Source organism: Balaenoptera borealis, assembly GCF_965194805.1.
Source record: "Balaenoptera borealis genome assembly, chromosome: 6".
Taxonomy (NCBI): domain Eukaryota; kingdom Metazoa; phylum Chordata; class Mammalia; order Artiodactyla; family Balaenopteridae; genus Balaenoptera; species Balaenoptera borealis.
In genome coordinates, this window is record NC_138863.1 from 55,886,316 (window position 1) to 55,903,849 (window position 17,534).

At 42.5% G+C, this 17,534-nt stretch overlaps 1 protein-coding gene and 1 long non-coding RNA gene across 2 annotated transcripts in view; one reads left to right on the forward strand and one right to left on the reverse strand.

Moving 5' to 3' along the window:
* PDE11A (phosphodiesterase 11A) overlaps positions 1-9,329 on the forward strand; it is a 423,005-nt gene extending 413,676 nt beyond the window's left edge. Inside the window, exon 20 of the mRNA XM_082395677.1 lies at positions 8,880-9,329. Within this exon, the coding sequence (XP_082251803.1) occupies positions 8,880-9,038 (159 nt within the window). The 3' untranslated portion in view covers positions 9,039-9,329. The remainder of the gene's footprint in view (positions 1-8,879) is intronic.
* Positions 1-17,534, reverse strand: part of LOC309630436 — an 88,157-nt gene that overhangs the window by 13,629 nt on the left and 56,994 nt on the right. The gene's annotated exons all lie outside the window — the stretch shown is intronic.

Here is a 17,534-nt window from a genome sequence, read left to right on the forward strand (position 1 = left end):
CTTCTTGGAAGCCGAAATCCCATAGGTTAGCTGACTTTGCCACCAGGGGGAGTTGGCATCCTCTGTTAGGGTCTTCTGAGTCCCCATAGCATGGGCGGTTCAGACTCAGCAACCTTTAAAGCCTTTTAAAGAGTCTGTTTGGCAGACTCTGGGGGTTCAAGGAGAAGAGAGGTAAGTGCTAGCTGGTCCCTGACTCTCATGAACTTGGGTAGAGAGGGCTGCCCGGTGAGTATTAGCAGCAACCTTTTATGCTGGGCAAGTTGAGACTCCCTTATGCCAGCCACCAGTTCAAAGTCTGGTGGGGGGTTTCAATCTCAAGTAATTCCTGGGGGTGACAGAGAACAATGAGGGACCATAGCAAAAGGCCCATGATTTGGAGCTCAGAAACTCCCTCAAATGAGTTTGAGCAGAAATGGGAACTTGTTGGCTCAAGCAACTGGGGAGCTTAGAGGTGCAGTTGACTGGGCAGCAAGTGGCCACATCCAGGGGATTCAAAGGATATCATAAGACAGACACCCCCTTTCCTCTGCCTCCTAGTTATGTTTTGGTTTCATTCTCAACCAAGCTTTCCTCACACATCCTGGCAGCTCTAAGGTCACATGTTCATTCTAGGTATTATCACACCAAAAGAAAGAAGAAAAAGAAAGCCTCACTTCCAATAGTTCTGGGGAAAACCCTGTGAGACCTCTGACTGCCTTAGCTTGAGCCACACCCACATCCACATCCCCACACCGGTCACTGGTGTTGGTCAGGACTGAATTGTGCTCCTTCTCAGAGCACATGGAGTGGATTGTTACCTGAGGAAGGGTAAAGGGACTGTATATAGCCTCTGCTGTCTACTGCAGTTCACTTATAATCCACTGCCAGAAAAAGTTAACTCACAACTACCCGATGCAGGGGGTCAATTTGTTCAAGTATCAAGATGCCTAAATCCTTTGACACCTACACAGGTAGCCGTAAAATAGAGACCTACAACCTGACATCAATTCTCTCAATTAGGAATTGCATACGGCTACTAGTAACAGAGATCTGAAATCACAATAGCTTAAACAAAATAGAAATTTACTTATCTCTCTGATAAAAATAATACAGAGAAGTCAGTTCTAGGTTGCTATGATGTGGCAGTTCCATAGCCATCAGAGACCCAGTCCCTGTTTATCTTTCCTTAGCACATGGCTGCCATACTCAAGGTTGCCTCATAGTCACAAGATGGTCACTGTAGCTCCAGCCATCGTGTTAATATTCCAGCAGCAAGAAGGAGATAGGGGCAAGGGCAAAAGGATGCACTTCCCAACTGAATAAACTCCCATTTAAGAGTCTTCTCAGAAGGTCTTCTTTCTGAATTCTGCTTGCACCTCCCTGGCCATTCCTAAGCTTAAGGGAGGTGGGAAGGCAACTAGCAGTCTCTGTTAGAGATACCACAGTCCTTGTGGAGTAAATGACTCCGTCCCCAATGAGGCAGAAGTCATAAGGCTAGAGCCTCTTACTCCATTGTGTTCTAGCCAGGGAAGAACCCAACAGAACACGGTGCCTGGCACAGGTACACGTGTGACATGTATAAACAATTATTACTAATTTTCCAACTTGATCAAGTTACATACTAAAGCTTTATTTTAAAGGTGGTATTTTTAATGTGAATGTCTAAAAACATCTATCCAAAGAAGTCTTGGCTCACTTCTGTGTTCACCATTATTGTTTGATTATTTGTTTTTCAAAGCAAGTTTTAAAAACTGCTGGAAGCCTCCTGTGGTAGTTAATACATTATCTTAAGTAATTTAATGCAAATTAATTTTTACACAACCTTGGGTTTCAAAGGCCATTGAACTGGGGAGGGAAGGAGTGAGGTTTGGGGAGAGTCTGCTTACTGCCTCCCATCTGGACCCACAGCCAGCTCCATCTGCTCCCACGTGTAGTAACTAACACTTCAGCTACTCCCCTGCCAAACACACCATGTGGAGTGTAGCTTATTTTCTTACTCAGAAAAATGTTAAGATGCATAGAAAGATGTTTATTTCAGGTTTTCTAGAAGACTCAAAGGGATTATTTTAGCATTTCAAAATTCTGCTTTTGTACCATAACTCAGATATTCCATTGGGCTTTATGGTTCTTTTCTTTTCTGTGTTATTTCTGGATTTCATTCCCTTTTAATCCCACAATTCTCCTTTTCTGGTAGGGTCTTACAACACATTCATATCATATGGGAGCCACCGAAAGGTTCAGGGTAGAGAGCAGCCAACTCGGATGTGTGATTTTGATTGACCAGGATGGCTACAATGAGAGTTGATTGGACAGGACCCAGGGGAAGAAGCAGGGAGTCCAGGTAGGAGCTGCAGGAGGTTAAGGCAGTGGAGAAGGTGAGGGCAGCCTGAAGTAGGGTGGTAGAAATGGCACTAGACTGACACACGGAGACACTTTGGAAGTAGGATTGAGAGGACTTGGTGATAGTTTGGATGCGGGGGAAGAGGCAGAGGTCATGGATGATCCGTAGATTGCTGGGCTGGGCAGTTGGGTGGAGATGGTAATGCTTAGGTCCCTGAGGGAGTAAACCTGAGAGCAGAGGAGGGTTCGCAGGAAGGCATGAGTTCAGTTCAGGACAATCAGTTCACTGGCTCTGGCCTTTACAACACAATGGAAGAATGGAAGTTTGACAAGCCAATTGGGATTCTTAGCAACTACAGCATTGCAACCTGACGTGTAAAATTCAGGAATATGTCAGACTCAATGATGAATAATCTTTACCTTTGGGAACCAAGAAGGATTAGCAGTTCAATAATTCACTAATTTAAAAGTTTGGGTTTGCTGCACAATTAGCCACTTCTCTCTGAAGTCACATAGCTTAAGTAGAAGCCTCCTTTGTTTCTTGGAGATAGGTACCCTTTACACATGTGGCTGGCCAGTCTCGAGAATTCAAGAGAATTTCAGGAGCTGCCACCACTTGCATGCGTTCTTGCCCCTTCTGTTGATGGTCTGAGCAGAGATGACACCAGCTGGTCATGTCTTCAATTACTTTCCTTTTCAAAATACCAACGCCCAAGTCAGCTTTTGGACATTTTCACCCAGGAAGTTAAATAATCATGGTAGAAAAGTGATCACATCTTCATTACGGGATATTGCCTCAAACAAGATATTTGAGAGGGGCTCCAAGTTTATTTTCATATTTTATCAAAAAATTGATATTTAAAAAATATTTTAATTTCTTTCTTCTCTGCCATGCATTGTATCTCTTAGTTTCTGATTATTTCTTTTGGGTAAGGTGGGGATGGAGGACAGCGGAAAATATAATTCTTATTGCCAACACTCTGGAAATACATGAGTCAACAATAGGAAGTAAAAACCATCTTCCCTCTTTGTCTTTTAAAAAAATAAATAGCCAGCTCAGATAATTTCCTCAAAGTTTTTTAAAGGTATTAATAACATGGTTGGACATTTTCAGGGTCCAGGAAAATCTGGTTTTAATTTGGTGGTGTTCCTCTCTCCCCTCTGTAAGACTGTAGGTGTAGGGACTTTTTCTAAGAGCATGGCTTTCTCTGCTTGTTCCCCTGTCCCACATCTGCCTCCATCTATCCAGCAGTTGAGCTCCAAGAAGTGATTGTGGTCAACTAATAAGCACACATGGGGCCAGATGATAGCAGATGTGGATCCTGATGGCAGCGGGAAAGCAAGAGTCACACTCCTAGCAGCTTAGCGAACTGATAAAAACAAGCTCTCAGCAATAATGGTAATAAGACAGAATACTATATTCATTTCCCAAGGGGCTCATTCTCAGGTTGCTTTTATCGCAGGATCTTGTAGCAGGTCAGACCGTCCTGACCCCACTCGTCCTGGCCTTACCCCATCCTCCTGCCACTGCTCTGTGGGTGGAGTAGAGGAGGGGTGCTGTTCCCAGAGATGACTGAGCTCGGAGCTAGAGATCCAAAGATGCAGGCCTTGTTTCCAGTCTCCCTCGGAGCTCATGGGCTAGTACCCAAGACAGAGTTGTTTAAAACCAATTATAGGGACTTCCACTGCTGGACCAGAGTAACAGGGGGAAAAGAAAACCACCGAAAAACAAAAACAAGCAGAAAAATACATAAAACAACAGTTTTCAGACACTGGGCAACAGGCAACACAATACAGTGATTCCTGAGAAAGGGGAACAAATGAAATGGGCCCTCCAGGTGCCCCAGCTTTCTCCCTGGGGAGGGTGTCCAGGCCACAGCACAGGGAGGGGAACCCAGGCAGAGCTCGATGGTCCCACTGAGATGAGGAGGCAGAGCCAGGAATCTGGGGAGGCCAAGGAAGTGAGTCCGCAGGGAAGAGCCGCAGAGAAGAGAGGGCTCCCGAGATCTGCAGAGGCCCCTTGCATCTTCGGTGCCGTTCACCCCAGGCATGTGAGGAAACCACTGATGCTGGAGAGCACCAGCGAGAAGGAGAAGGCGGAGTAATCCTCAGAGCTCGCCCAGGCGGGGGAGCAGTCCGTGGTCCCACCACCCAGAATTTTAGAGAAAAACCTTGACATAGATGAAGTTCTGGGTACAGTTCTCAGAAGATTACTGTCTCGGTAGTGGGGCCAGACTAGCCCTAGACTAAAGCTGCTCTGGACCCACCTAGCAAAGCTTAAAGGCACGCCTCAAAAGGATCGAATTATTATTTCCAAGTAACCATCAAAACTGCATTCCCCAATAAAACTGAGAAATGTTTAAAGAAGTTAAAAAAAAAGAAAAGAAAATCAGGAACGCAACAACATAAAATTCACAATGTCTGATATCCAATCAAGAATTGCCAGGCATGCAAAGAAGCAAGAAATCTGACCCATAATAATGAGAAAAATCAATCCGTACAGACTAAGAAATGACACAGATCATAGAATTGATAAAGAAGGACATTAAGACATTTATTACATTTTATATGTTCAAGAGAGTAGAGGAAAGATTGGGCGTGAAAAACAGAGTCATGGGGCTTCCCTGGTGGCGCAGTGGTTGAGAATCCGCCTGCCAATGCAGGGGACACGGGTTCGAGCCCTGGGCTGGGAAGATCCCACATGCCGCGGAGCAACTAGGCCCGTGAGCCACAATTACTGAGCCTGCGCGTCTGGAGCCTGTGCTCCGCAACAAGAGAGGCCGCGATGGTGAGAGGCCCGCGCACCGCGATGAAGAGTGGTCCCCACTTGCCGCAGCTAGAGAAAGCCCTCGCACAGAAACGAAGACTCAACACAGTCATAAATGAATAAATAAATAAATAAAAAAGAACGTGAATTTCTTTAAAAAAAACAGAGTCATGGAAGATATAAAAAAAGACCCAAATCAAACTTCTAGAAATGAAAACCACCATTTTTAAGAGGAAAACTACACTAGATAGGATTCACAGCAGATTAAGCTCTGCAGAAGAAAAATTCAGTGGCATAGCAATAGAAAATTGGAATTTGATCCCTCTCCTCTCTCTATACTCCAGATGCTAATTTCTACACAGTGTGATTAGTCTCACTCAAGCATTATCATAATGATGTTGTTCCGCAAGGTTCTGCTTTCACTCCCTCTCTGAAACACTGCAAATGATGAGGGAATCAACCTAATTATACATATATACATTATATATATATATATATATATATAAAATGGTACCATGCTTATATATATACATACATATATATATAATCTATGTATTTATGCGTACATAGGCATAAAATGTTTATTGAAGGATACCCAAGAAACTGATAACATCAGTTGCCTCTAGGGAAGGAAACTAAATCTCTGGGGCAGGGATGAAAGGAGATTTTAACACTATGTTTTGTACCCTTTGTATTCATTGGACTAGTGAATGTGTTACTTATTGAAAACATAAATAAAATATGGAATAAACTGTACGTGCTGGTCACAAGTGGACTCAGCAGTGGGGTGTGAAAGGAATCAGGAAGCAAGTGGGGCCCCTCAGCCACCTGGATGACTAGGTGCCCAGGGCCGTGTCCGCAAGTGAGGCAAGTATCCAGGGTCCTGTCTGTGATGGGCCAGGGTTGGGAGCTGCAGTGAGCTTGGGAGTCTCAGCGATATCCATACACAGCCCAAGTTGGGTTCTGAGGTCAATAAATCAATCCTAACCTACACTCGGAGCAGCACATGAGTCATCAACCTACTGCTCGAGCTTAAAGGGAGAGCGCCCCAAGGATTAGAACCATCAGGTCGATTACAGGGATGTAGTTTTCAGCTCAGTATAAAGAACAACATTCTAAAATCAGAACAAAGAGTAAACCGACACGCCCAGCCAGGGAGGTAGTGAGTTCACTGCCTCCGGACGTGTTTAAACACTGAATGGTCACACCACGGGGATGTCACGGAGGGGACTCAGCATCCTGTGGTGGATGGTGCCACACACATAACCTTTAGAGTCCCTCTGTGTGTATAGGGAGAGTGGGCAGATGGGTGATGTGTCCCCTTTCTCTTTTGCTAAGAGAAGAGTTAGTCAAACGAGACAGAGACCAGTAGCATTTGCACAGAACTCGTCGGGTGTCACTCGCTGATGAGAAGTTTGTAGGAATACCCATATCTTTCTAAATACTGGGAGCAATTCTCTTGCTGATGGTACATTGCACGTAATCACCGTAAACCTTGGAATTTAGGTTTGTGGATAATCCCTTGCCTTCCTAATATTCTAATAGCTCCATATTCTTCCAGCTAACTGCATTTATATAACAAATTTATAGTGTAAGAATAATTCTTCAAGATGAGATTCTTGCTACCTTTGCCTAGAACCAGCACCTGACTAGAGGAAAATGACATTCCAGTGTGGCAATTCTGTGTTTAAGGAGAATATGAAATAAAGAGAAGAAGGAATTCTGAGAAATAATGTACCCCCCCCCCAAAGAATTTTTTTATTCAACACAAAGAAAGCAAGACAGAGAACAAAGAGCTAGATAAAGGAAAGCAATCTGTTTGGGGCTAAGCCAAATAAACTTAAATAGTTTAAGGAATAAATTGGTAGAGTAATTCGAATCATGGGCAGGTGCTATGAACGTAATTTAGTAAACGCTCGGGAACCTGCCAAGGAAGAGAAAAATGTGTTGCTTTTGAGATCATTTCCCAGCAGCTTCATAAAAGAAAACTGATTACAGGAATTTAATAAGTAAAACAGAGCCAGAACTATAGTAATCAAATGAGTTTTTAATTACATTTCATGCAGAAAAAAATTCCAATTTGTGCTCCTGGGATTAAAAAAAAATAAGTTCTAGAGAAATGCTTTTGTGGCAGGAAAATAACATAAACACTAATTTCCATAGGAATTATAGCAGTTTAATTAAAAGGCTTGATCAGAGCGAAGAGGAACCAGTGCCAAACTAAACTAAAAACCATGGCATTCGTCGCCACCTCTTACACTGTTGTCTAAACAAAAACACTGCATTGAGCAGAACACAGGCACCTGCATTTTTCTCATGGATGTAAAGGGGATTTTGATCACTGCCTGAGTTATTATGTTGCTGTGATTTATTATCGTATGGAATAACAAATACATCTGATTTCAGATTAGACGTTGTTGCTTGGTGTGATAAACATCACTTATGAAAGCGAGAACATGCTGTGTTTATGGGACACGAGTGTGAGGGGACACCGCCATGGTGGAGTGCTCGCCGCTCAATAGGATCCCTGCGTATTTCTGGGCTTTCAACCCCCCACTTACCTTACATCTCGTTACACTTCACTTGTATCCCTGAAGCTCCCCAGAGCGGAGGGTTATTTGAGGGGATACTTCAGGTCCTCCTAACAGGTGGTTTGCAGTCATGCTCAGGGGATTCCATCCTCAACAGAAAGAACTATTATTCTTCCTGTTGGAGGACTTCGCTCTGGAGCACCCACTAACTACGGGTCCGGCTTGGAGGAGGCTTTTCAGGAGGTGTCCTGCAACCATGGTGGTTTAGTCACCGGTCACCTTTTGTTCCCCTTGTGATGAATGAGACACATCTGCAGGGTGTCTCCATGGGACTGGGGGTATAATCTGTGGCCACAGAACGCTGACCCAAGGCATTAAGCGGGACCATTACCTTTCCAGGGGCTAAAGCCCCGCAGCCCCGTGATCCCTGTTTCATTCACTGCTTTGTTCCACCAGAGGGGTGACCCACATTTTGTGAGGCTGGAAGTTTGTACCATTTGGGAGTTGGGGACCCTTTTTTAAAAATAACACAAAATTAAGTGCAAAAAAGAAATATTTAGAAGGGTCTCCTAAAAGTGAGGACCCTGAATCCTGAGTTTCCTTAGCCTTGTGGTCAGTCGGCCTCCAGCCCCACCCTACATTTTCTCTCCCTCCTCTCTCCTGCACCCCTCCATCTGCCCCTCTCTTCCACACCCCTTTTTCTTTTCTCTCGTGTCTATTTCCATGCATGTTCTCACGTGATCTGTACATTTAGCACAGTCCCCAGATCCTGCGCTTTACAAATGAGCTCCTCTCATCTCAGGATTTTACCTGGCCTTTCTCATTCACGTGAGTCCACCCAGAGTCATCTTTGGTGGAGCAAACGGTAGGTTTATTTTTGTAAACATTTCAGTCCCTGATCTATTGAGATCTGGAGCCCTCCCTTGCAGGCAAAGATACACATACTAGTAGACCGTGTGAGCTGGATATTTTGTTTCCTGTTTGATGTGAATTTAAAACAGGATCATAATCAACTTGGCTGGCACCCCCTGGAGGAGTGCACAGACATCTGTCTTATTTTTTCATTTTCTATATAAGCTCTATTAGTACAACACAGTGGTGCTAAGTGCATGTTTACTTCTTGTAAATAGCTCATGTTTACCAAAATAATCATCACTTTCATTTCTTACAGCCAGTTGCCATTCTCCTCACAGCTGAAAGCTAGAAAATCATGGCAGTGACTCCGGTTCCTCTCTCCCCCACCTGCTTTTGTTTTATTTTAGGCTTTGGTGAAGGTCAATGTGAAACTGAAGCCGATGCTGGATTCGGTGGCTGCCAACAGAAGTAAGTGGGAAGAGTTGCACCAGAAAAGGCTGCTCATCTCTTCGGCTGCCTCTGCCCCCTCTGTCAATCTCATGGTGACAGGAGATGACAGAGACTAACCCTCCAGGTCAGCTGCGGCTGTGAAATGACTGCGTCCTCAGGAGCCAGCTTCGGTCCCACCACAGCATTCTTTTGTTCCTTTAAGCTCAAACAGACATAACGTCTCAGGGTTGTGCTGGGAAGCATGGCTGGGCTTTCACCTTGCAGTGTGGTGTCAGCAGAAAGGACAGAGGAGGAGGTGGGGCAGGGAGCACATGCCCCGGGATGCGCACCTCTCCCTGATGAACAAACATGGGCTGAGACGAAGATTCTGGGCAGCGGGCCACTTGGGTCCAGGACCTGAGGACGGTTGGCCCTGCTCACTCTGAGCCGAGGGAACGTTGAACAGTGAAGGCGTCATTAGCGCTGCTTCATGTTGCGTATGGCTGTTCTGTTTGTTACAAGCCAAACAATGCCTGCCTTTGCATCCTCTCCTGAGCTCCCCCTTTTGCGCCAGACTGTCCCAAGAATCCCAATTGGTATTCTGTAGAGATATCTTATTTTTAATCCTAAAGCTTCTTAATGATGGAGCAGAGCCTTTAGAATTGCCTACCTAAAAGAGAAACTATATTATCCTTACAAAAACCAGCCATTCCCAGTTTTCCCCTAAAAAGGTCTATAGTAGGAAGACAGCAAATGTGTTTGTCTGATTGGCGTTTAGACAAGATTCATAACACTGTATTGGGATTGTGGTCCCCTTTTTCAGTTTTTTAATTCAACCTTCATTGTAGACCAAGTCTTCTCCCAGAAGGAATGGATTAATAGACTTCAATTAAAGTAAGGGTGAAAGGAAATCTATAGGTGGATTTAACACAAATGACACATGAACATTCAGAACTATTTCCAACAGTGAGACATTTCACAGGACACAGCAGAGCCACGGAGAATGATCACTGACTACCTGGAGCTCTCCTAGTGATGAGTTTCAGTATAAAATGTAAGGTTACTACCAGTACCAACCCAAAGCCAAATGGAAAGGTCCCCAATTTTGGATTTTTCCTTAAGTGTAAGATACAATGCTTGAAGGGTTAAGAAACAACAGTCTAGGCAGAGAACAGATATTCTATAGAAAGCTAGGTTTATGGTAGATAAGAATAAGCTATATTAAATAGATGCAATGACTAGAAAGCTGAGAGACTGAGGACACGGTATGCCTTATCCAAAGAACGCTGGGCCAGAAGCTACACTTGTACCCTAGGTTTGGCACTATTCTCTGGATGGCTTTAGACAAGTCACTTAACTTCTCCCAGCCTTTTTCCTCATTTGTCGAATGAGATTACACTAGGAAATTATTTTCAAACATGATTTAACCTTAGAACTCTTTGTTCAAATAAATCTTACAAAGAATCCCCAAGACATAAAACATCTAAAAGCCCAAGTCCTCAGTTTGAAGCTGGGTTGGGAGAGCCAGAGCCCCTACAAATCCTCATTTCTTTGATTACATACCTAGTAGCCCATAATCGGGCTCTGAGGAGTTTGAAAATCTCTGGACCAGATGAACCTTGAAGTCCATTCCAGCTCTAAAAAAATCTAAAATATACAAACCATTTTTGTTCTTGTTGTTGCTCGTCTGTGTCAGTTATTAACTTTACTACTCAAAGAAACAGGGGCCAAGTTCCACCAAGGACATTTTTTTCCTGGCGCATAGTAGACATCTGGGAAATGTTTAAAGAATGGGTAAATTAAAGTACCAAAACAGAAATAAGGGAAGAGCAGGTGCCCATGGGGAAGAAGGAAGATTCTATATGGACAGAAATAGAGTAAAAGAAAATTATAAACCAGGCAAATGGGGGGAAGAGGAGGAGGAGGAGGAGGAAGAAGAGGAGGGGGAGGGGAAGCAAAAGAAAACAACTAACAAGGAAGAGATAGGGACCGAGGCAGGTGGTAAAAGAACTGATAAAGGGAAGGTGAACATTAATCCAAACCAAGAAAAATGGCATGTCTTACCAAACAAATGAGGGTACAGAATCCTATCATCAATTGCCTAGAAAAGAGAGATACTTGAGCAGGGAGGGGGTTGACAAAAGAGAGAAGGAAGGAGTAGGAACCCTAAAAAATAATGTTCCCAGCTACCTTTTACAGCTGTCTCTGCGGGGAAGACTGGAGAAACTAGAGGAGAAAACGAGTGCAGGAAAAATTGCCTCCACAGAGCAGGTAAGCGGAGGTTGTTCAGATTTATGGATGTTATTAAGCCAGTTTTCTGAATCACTCTGCTATAAAGGAAAACAGCTTCTGCCGGGCTGTCTCCCTCCTTCAGGTGAGGAACAAAGCGGGGGTGGAGGTAGGGACAGACCCTGGTCGTGTGTCTGCAGCTCAGAAGCACTGCAGGTGTTTCTAGCTATTGTGTCACATCATGTTTATATCACAGGTGGGAATTGAAAATCAGTCCATGTGAGGCAGAGATGAACCCACATCTGTCATCCTCCCCAACGATAAATAAATAAATAGCCCAGACAGGCGGATGCCAGTGTATCTAGAGCAAAATTCGAAAGCATGTGCTTTATGATAAAACTAGACCCAGGGTCCAATGGAGACTGCAGGTAGCTACACGCACTGTGGCTACCCTGAGCGTTGATGCTGCATATTGCTAAGGGGAATGTAATTTATAGCACAAACCCTACGGCTTCCACTAAGGTTGAGTTTTCCTCTCATTTTCTTGCCTTTTTATTGGCTTCACTGCATGGTTGCCAATAGCAACACCCACTGGTAGCAGGAGGAGTTCAACACCATTGCAATCTGCCATACAGTGGAGCCCTGACAATGTCAACCATCAATCAAGGAGCTGTTTGTAATTGCCTCCATCTATTTCTCCTGTCTTGAGGTATCTTTCCTATTGGGGGTCAAAATTCAGAAACTGCTGACTAATGCCCCGGTCTGTTCCTCCACAACCATCAAACAGTAGAAAAGAGGGTAGCAGCCTCCCTGGTGCCAACAACCCAGAGGGGTTAGAGGTTGAACTGTTGGGCGTTTGAGGTATTTTTAATCCTTTTCTAATGTATAACTTTCCACGAATTTGGGGTATGTGTGGTTACCCATATAATCTGCTTTTCCAAAATAGAGAAATTTTCCCAATCCTTATTATTGTTTACTTCCTATTGGAGGAAGGCATTTGAAATGTGAGCCTTCTTATAAAACCTACAACTGACCAGATTATGTGCGCTTCCTCAGGTCTCTTGGCATTAATGGTTGAAATGACTTCATCCTACTTTCTCCACGAAGTGTATTTTTTCAGGCAGGCTCTTTATAATTTTATTAGTCAGTGTGTGGAAAATACATGCACAACCTACAATGTAGCTGGCAATCCCAGCCAGGAGGGATGGCTTGGCAAACTGTAAAAGGCACTACCCCAGTGCACAGTGGATGGGGCTCCCCCAAGCCTGGCCATCGGCCAGACCTGTTATCTTGGGACTCTCAGGTCTCGGGTTTTCCACTTATAAAATAAAAGCACTGACTTTTATTCAGTTCATTTCTGCACCAAAGGACCAAGCTGTATTTAACTTTAAAAAATTGTTCCACATAACTGTCTTATTCACTCTTCTCAAAAAAGATAGGAGCAAAGAGGTCATCTCCTCACTAAAGACAAAATAAAAAGTTACATATATGGAGCAGATATAAAAACAACCTTATCACAGATGTGTCTGAGCCTGCCTCTAGTGATCACAAAAGACATGGTCATCAGTACATGGTTATCGGTACAAAAATATACCCTTTTATTTCATAAAGGACAACTTTAGATTATCTCATATCATAGATATCCCATAAATGGTAGTCAGTTTAATTTACAATTTATAAAGTGAGTCAAAAGAAGTTAAAAATTGCATGTGTGCTTTCTGTTTCTAAAATCTAAGCTGTCTACCCATTTCCAGGTATTTTATATTTGCATACACATTGGATTGGGTTGGAAATAATCTTTAAAAGTTTGTTAGTGAAATAACATTATCTAATATTAATGCTACAAGAATTCAGTTGCTTTTTTCATGTATCAAAATTTATCATATTTGATCCACCTACCTGAAGTCATTGAACAGAGTCGGCTCAATTTACTTTGTGGTAGAATTATTTTAAAATCCATTTCTCCTGCTGACTCTTAATGAATTGCACAAAGATAAAATACAGTTTCATCCCCATTAATAGTGTGAAAAACTCCTCTCAAGCAGGACAGAAATCTAAACATATTAAGGGAAGATTTACATCTAAAGAAAAATGTTTTGGCTGGAAAAAAATAAACACTCAAAAAGGATTCATTAAAGCAAAAGAGCAAAACCTAATTTGGGACCCTAAAAACTCTGGCAATGCCAGTGAAGTTTCCTTGTCTGCTTCAGAATAACAGTCTCTGAAACTGTTGTTCTGCCGCATGCTGTAAAGAACTCCCAAAATTCAAATGTCACAGGAAATTAAAGGTTGAGTCTGATGACAAGAAGGCCAAAATTTCATAAGTTTCGTAGGTGAGCAATAATAGAATAAAACACATAGATGGCAGAAATAAAGTGGTGTGTCTGGGGAATTTCATGTTGAGTACTTGGATTTAACAATGCCTGAGGTCCTGCTTACGTCGCTTGTGTACCTTTTCCTCAGCTGGTAATTTGGTGGTGTACATCTTTTCTAATTTAATTTTGAATGTTCTTGCATATTTAGTCCATCTCTCAACAGTGCTAAAGATAAGTTATTTATCTGTGTAGCATATCTCTACCAATGTCATTGAATGTATACACTGGCACAGAAATATGTTTGTTTTATTAAGTAAATGAAGTATTTGCTATAAAAAAAAATGTGTTTTTTCAGGCCACCATTTACCTTTGTGTTCATTTGCTGTGTGTGTATGTCTGTGTATTAGAATCTCGATCATTTTTTTCTTTAGATTTAGATTAAATCATATTTAGATGAATTTTAAAAAACACAAACAGCATTGTATGGAAACAGGAGTTTAGGTTTTGGCTAATCTCATTCCGTTGGTGAAAAATGCTTTTGCCATTTTGATGTACAATCATCTAAAAAGGATCCCCTACTGATTTGCTTCCTATTATTGTTTTACACAAAAGAAGGGAAATATGTCTTCAACTGAGTTGTCTGCCATCACTCCATTTGTGTAGATTTCCCAAGCTGAGGTGTCATTATAAGAATACTACATTATACACTGTTTGCCCATTTCACAAGCATCTAATCCATGATTTTGAAACTGCTTTAAGAGACCTAAATATCTTTGTTTTTAATAAAATGCTTAAAGTTTAACTAAAGCTCTGGAATAATCTTTATTTCTCTTAAGAAGTACGATTTAAGGACTGAACGAGGCAAGCATGCATCCGAATACCTACGATTTAAATTTTGACTGTCAATTTAGCCCATTAACCTTGTCCTGATCTGTGATGTTTGCCTGTGTGAGAGGGATAGTGGGACAGCCCTGTCCACAGAGCATTTTAAAAATGACAAAAGGTTCTTTGAATTAGTGAGGTTTTTCTGGAGGGATAAGAGTCTGCAGCCCAATGCAGACGGGTTCCTGTGTCTGTTACAGATTGCTCAAATTTGCGTGGGCAATTACACAGGGGGATCGCATCGATGCAGGGCCTCCAGCCACTGACGCCATACAATTACACAACGGCTTCGGTACTTAAACTTTAAAATTCTTAACACCATTGTGCCTGTTCTATTAGAACTGCAGCAAATGATCCAAAGCCAATTCAAATGACTGGAGAGGAGGTGCTCAGGGGGAGAGGGAAGAGGTGCAGTGTGGCCCCTACTGGCCAGCTTAAGCAATCACCAATCCCCCGGTGCTGAGGCGGCCACAGGCTTCTTTGTGCTTTGCAGTCCATGCTTTTCAAGTGAGGCCAACAGTTAAAATTACTTAATTCACAGAAGGGCTGTGAGGATTAATGAGGGAAGTTAGGCAAAGCAGGACCTGGTCCTGGTACAGAAAGTCCTGCATAAACACAGGGGCTTAGAGTAGCTCTTTGTTTGGATGGTTGATTGATTTCTTTAAATGTAAGTATCCACAGTTGTGCCTTCTCTGGTAATTCCATTTATAGACCATGTTATTGTGCTCTTCCTAATAAGTTAATTTAGGTAATAAGACCACAAGCCCCCAAATATAAGCTACTTGATTTTTTTTTAAAAAAGGTATATCCAAGAAGGAAATCTAATTAAAATATTAATAAAGCTGGAACTGCCAGTGAAAGGAGAATTCATAATGAGGTTAAATGTCTTACCATCTGAGCATAAATGTTCCCAAATGTTGATTTGGTATAGAATTTTTCCAAAACTCTTAAAAGATTAAACAGATGCTCCTAAAAGTCAATCAGTTATATTACCAATTTGACACTAATTTATTCTTTCTGCCTTCTTTATGGTGGAAGATTGGGGGATGGGAAGGAAGAAGCAAGGGGACTGAACCACCAAACTGGCCATCCTGAAGAAAATGGCCTGGAATGAAAGGGAAGAGAAATACAACTGGAAAATGGTTTTGCAGAAGGTCTTTATCAAGGAAATTGTCTGACCACAGCTGTGGTTGTTGAGATGTTCATAAATTACCAATGTTTACCAACAGGAAGTGATTACATTTAGAGGATAAATAAGAAAACATAACTTCCAACTAGTTTTAAAAGAGAATGTCAAATAGATTATACATACAAATAGAATACGGAATTTGGTCATCTCACATTTTGACAGGCAGAAACATAAGCATGTTAAGAACTTTTAGCTCCTACACATTTTGCCCGAATGGAATTCTTCTACATGGTAAACATGCCTCCCTCTTTGCAGCAAAATCCACCCTGAGTCCAACACTGCTTTCCTAAAGTCTAATTCCTTTCAATAAGGCACTAAATCTTTTTATTGCAACCACAAAATTCTTTCTTATTGCTAGAAATGGTACAATACACTAACTTTTTTGATACATGCTCCAGCTTTCCAAGACTCTGTTGGAAACAAAATGATCCTTTATGACATTTTATAATATTCCACCCCATTTACTGCTTTCCAGAATTTCTATCATTAATTAAAGGGCCTTCTTTCACCATCCCCCTCCCCCAAAACCCCTAATCTATTCCCCAACTGCCTGTCATAGACTAAATAAAAGTCAGTCTATCACAGCAGCAGGGATGGTCATGCCAATTTCACAGCATGATTTGTGCACTCATTTCATTTTGCAAATGACCCTGCCCTCCATCTGTCTAAGCCGAATGTCCTGCTTTTTCCAAGCCAGGCCTCAGGAGCAGCAGCACATGAAATAAAGAGGAAGGTACAGGACGTCTCCCTCCTGCCCGCTTCAGCAGCCACACTCACAGACAGGTACCAGCACAAAGAGGGGACCCTCAACTGATGCCTGTAGGGATTGGAGAAATTTGGGGGAGAGCAGAGATTCCTTCTATTTTGCTTACATTCCCAAGAAGCCATTTGAAGGTGAATACTTTCATGGTGCCAATACAACTCTGAAAATCAGACTGATAGACTAAAGATATAAAAGGCAATTTCCCATTTCCATGTTCTGTCATGTTACCTTGATTTACAATAGCACCTCACCCAAAGTATCAGGTCGTACATAAGGATTTTAAAATACTGAGCCTGAGTTTCCAAGAGACAAGTGTAGTCAGGCAGCCATAAAGGTGAAGATCCTCCCCCAGCCACCTACCCACTCCCCAATTACTGAGCAGCGCTAGCAAGCATCCCTCAACCCACATACCTCCCTGAGTTGAAGGTCCTAAAAGAGTGCACCCAGACATCAGGTTGAAAGAAGCCTCGGAATAGAGTTATGGTGGACCCCATCAGCTGCTTTCTCTGGGGCTCTTAGGTGGGCCAGAATGCCACTCAACCCGTCTGAAATGGGTACAGTTTGTCCCTTTCTCAGTATTCATGAAGTGGAAGGTTCCTTGTCTGGTCCCACCCAGAAGGACAGACCTCTGTCAGTTTCTCAGCAGGGAAGACTGAATGAGTATATAAAGTCAGTTGCTTTACGATACAAGCAATCATATGCCTGCAGAAGTCTCCTGCCAGCTATACTGGGTGACTAGGAACTATACCACCCGCACTAGTTATTTCCTAACACCTGCTTACAGCTGCAAATCAGATCTGGAAGTTCAAATTTCTACTGCGCACACCAAGTTGGTTCGTTGTTTTAATGGAGGAAAAAAAGACACTAATGTTCCAGCATACAATGTGGCAGCAAACACTGGGCCTTTACAAACTCATCTATAGGAAATAAATGGAATAGGTTACAAGCAGTCACTGTTTCCTACTGAAACTAGCTGCTGGATATCATGGCACTGCTGCTAACTACCTAGCTGTGTGGTCTTGAGCAAATTATTGAAAACTTTCTAGTGCACAGATTCCATACGTGTAATATACAGATCACACGGTGGTCGTTAAGATTAGAAATAATATGTGTAAATTGTCTGAGGGCCATACTATATGGTTGGTGTTGGCTCTGGAATTTATACATAGAAAAGATGTTATGGGCAGCAAAAGGACTTGCATTGAAGCCTTTAAGTATATAGCAAAGACATGATTTTATTCATACGCCGTTTATC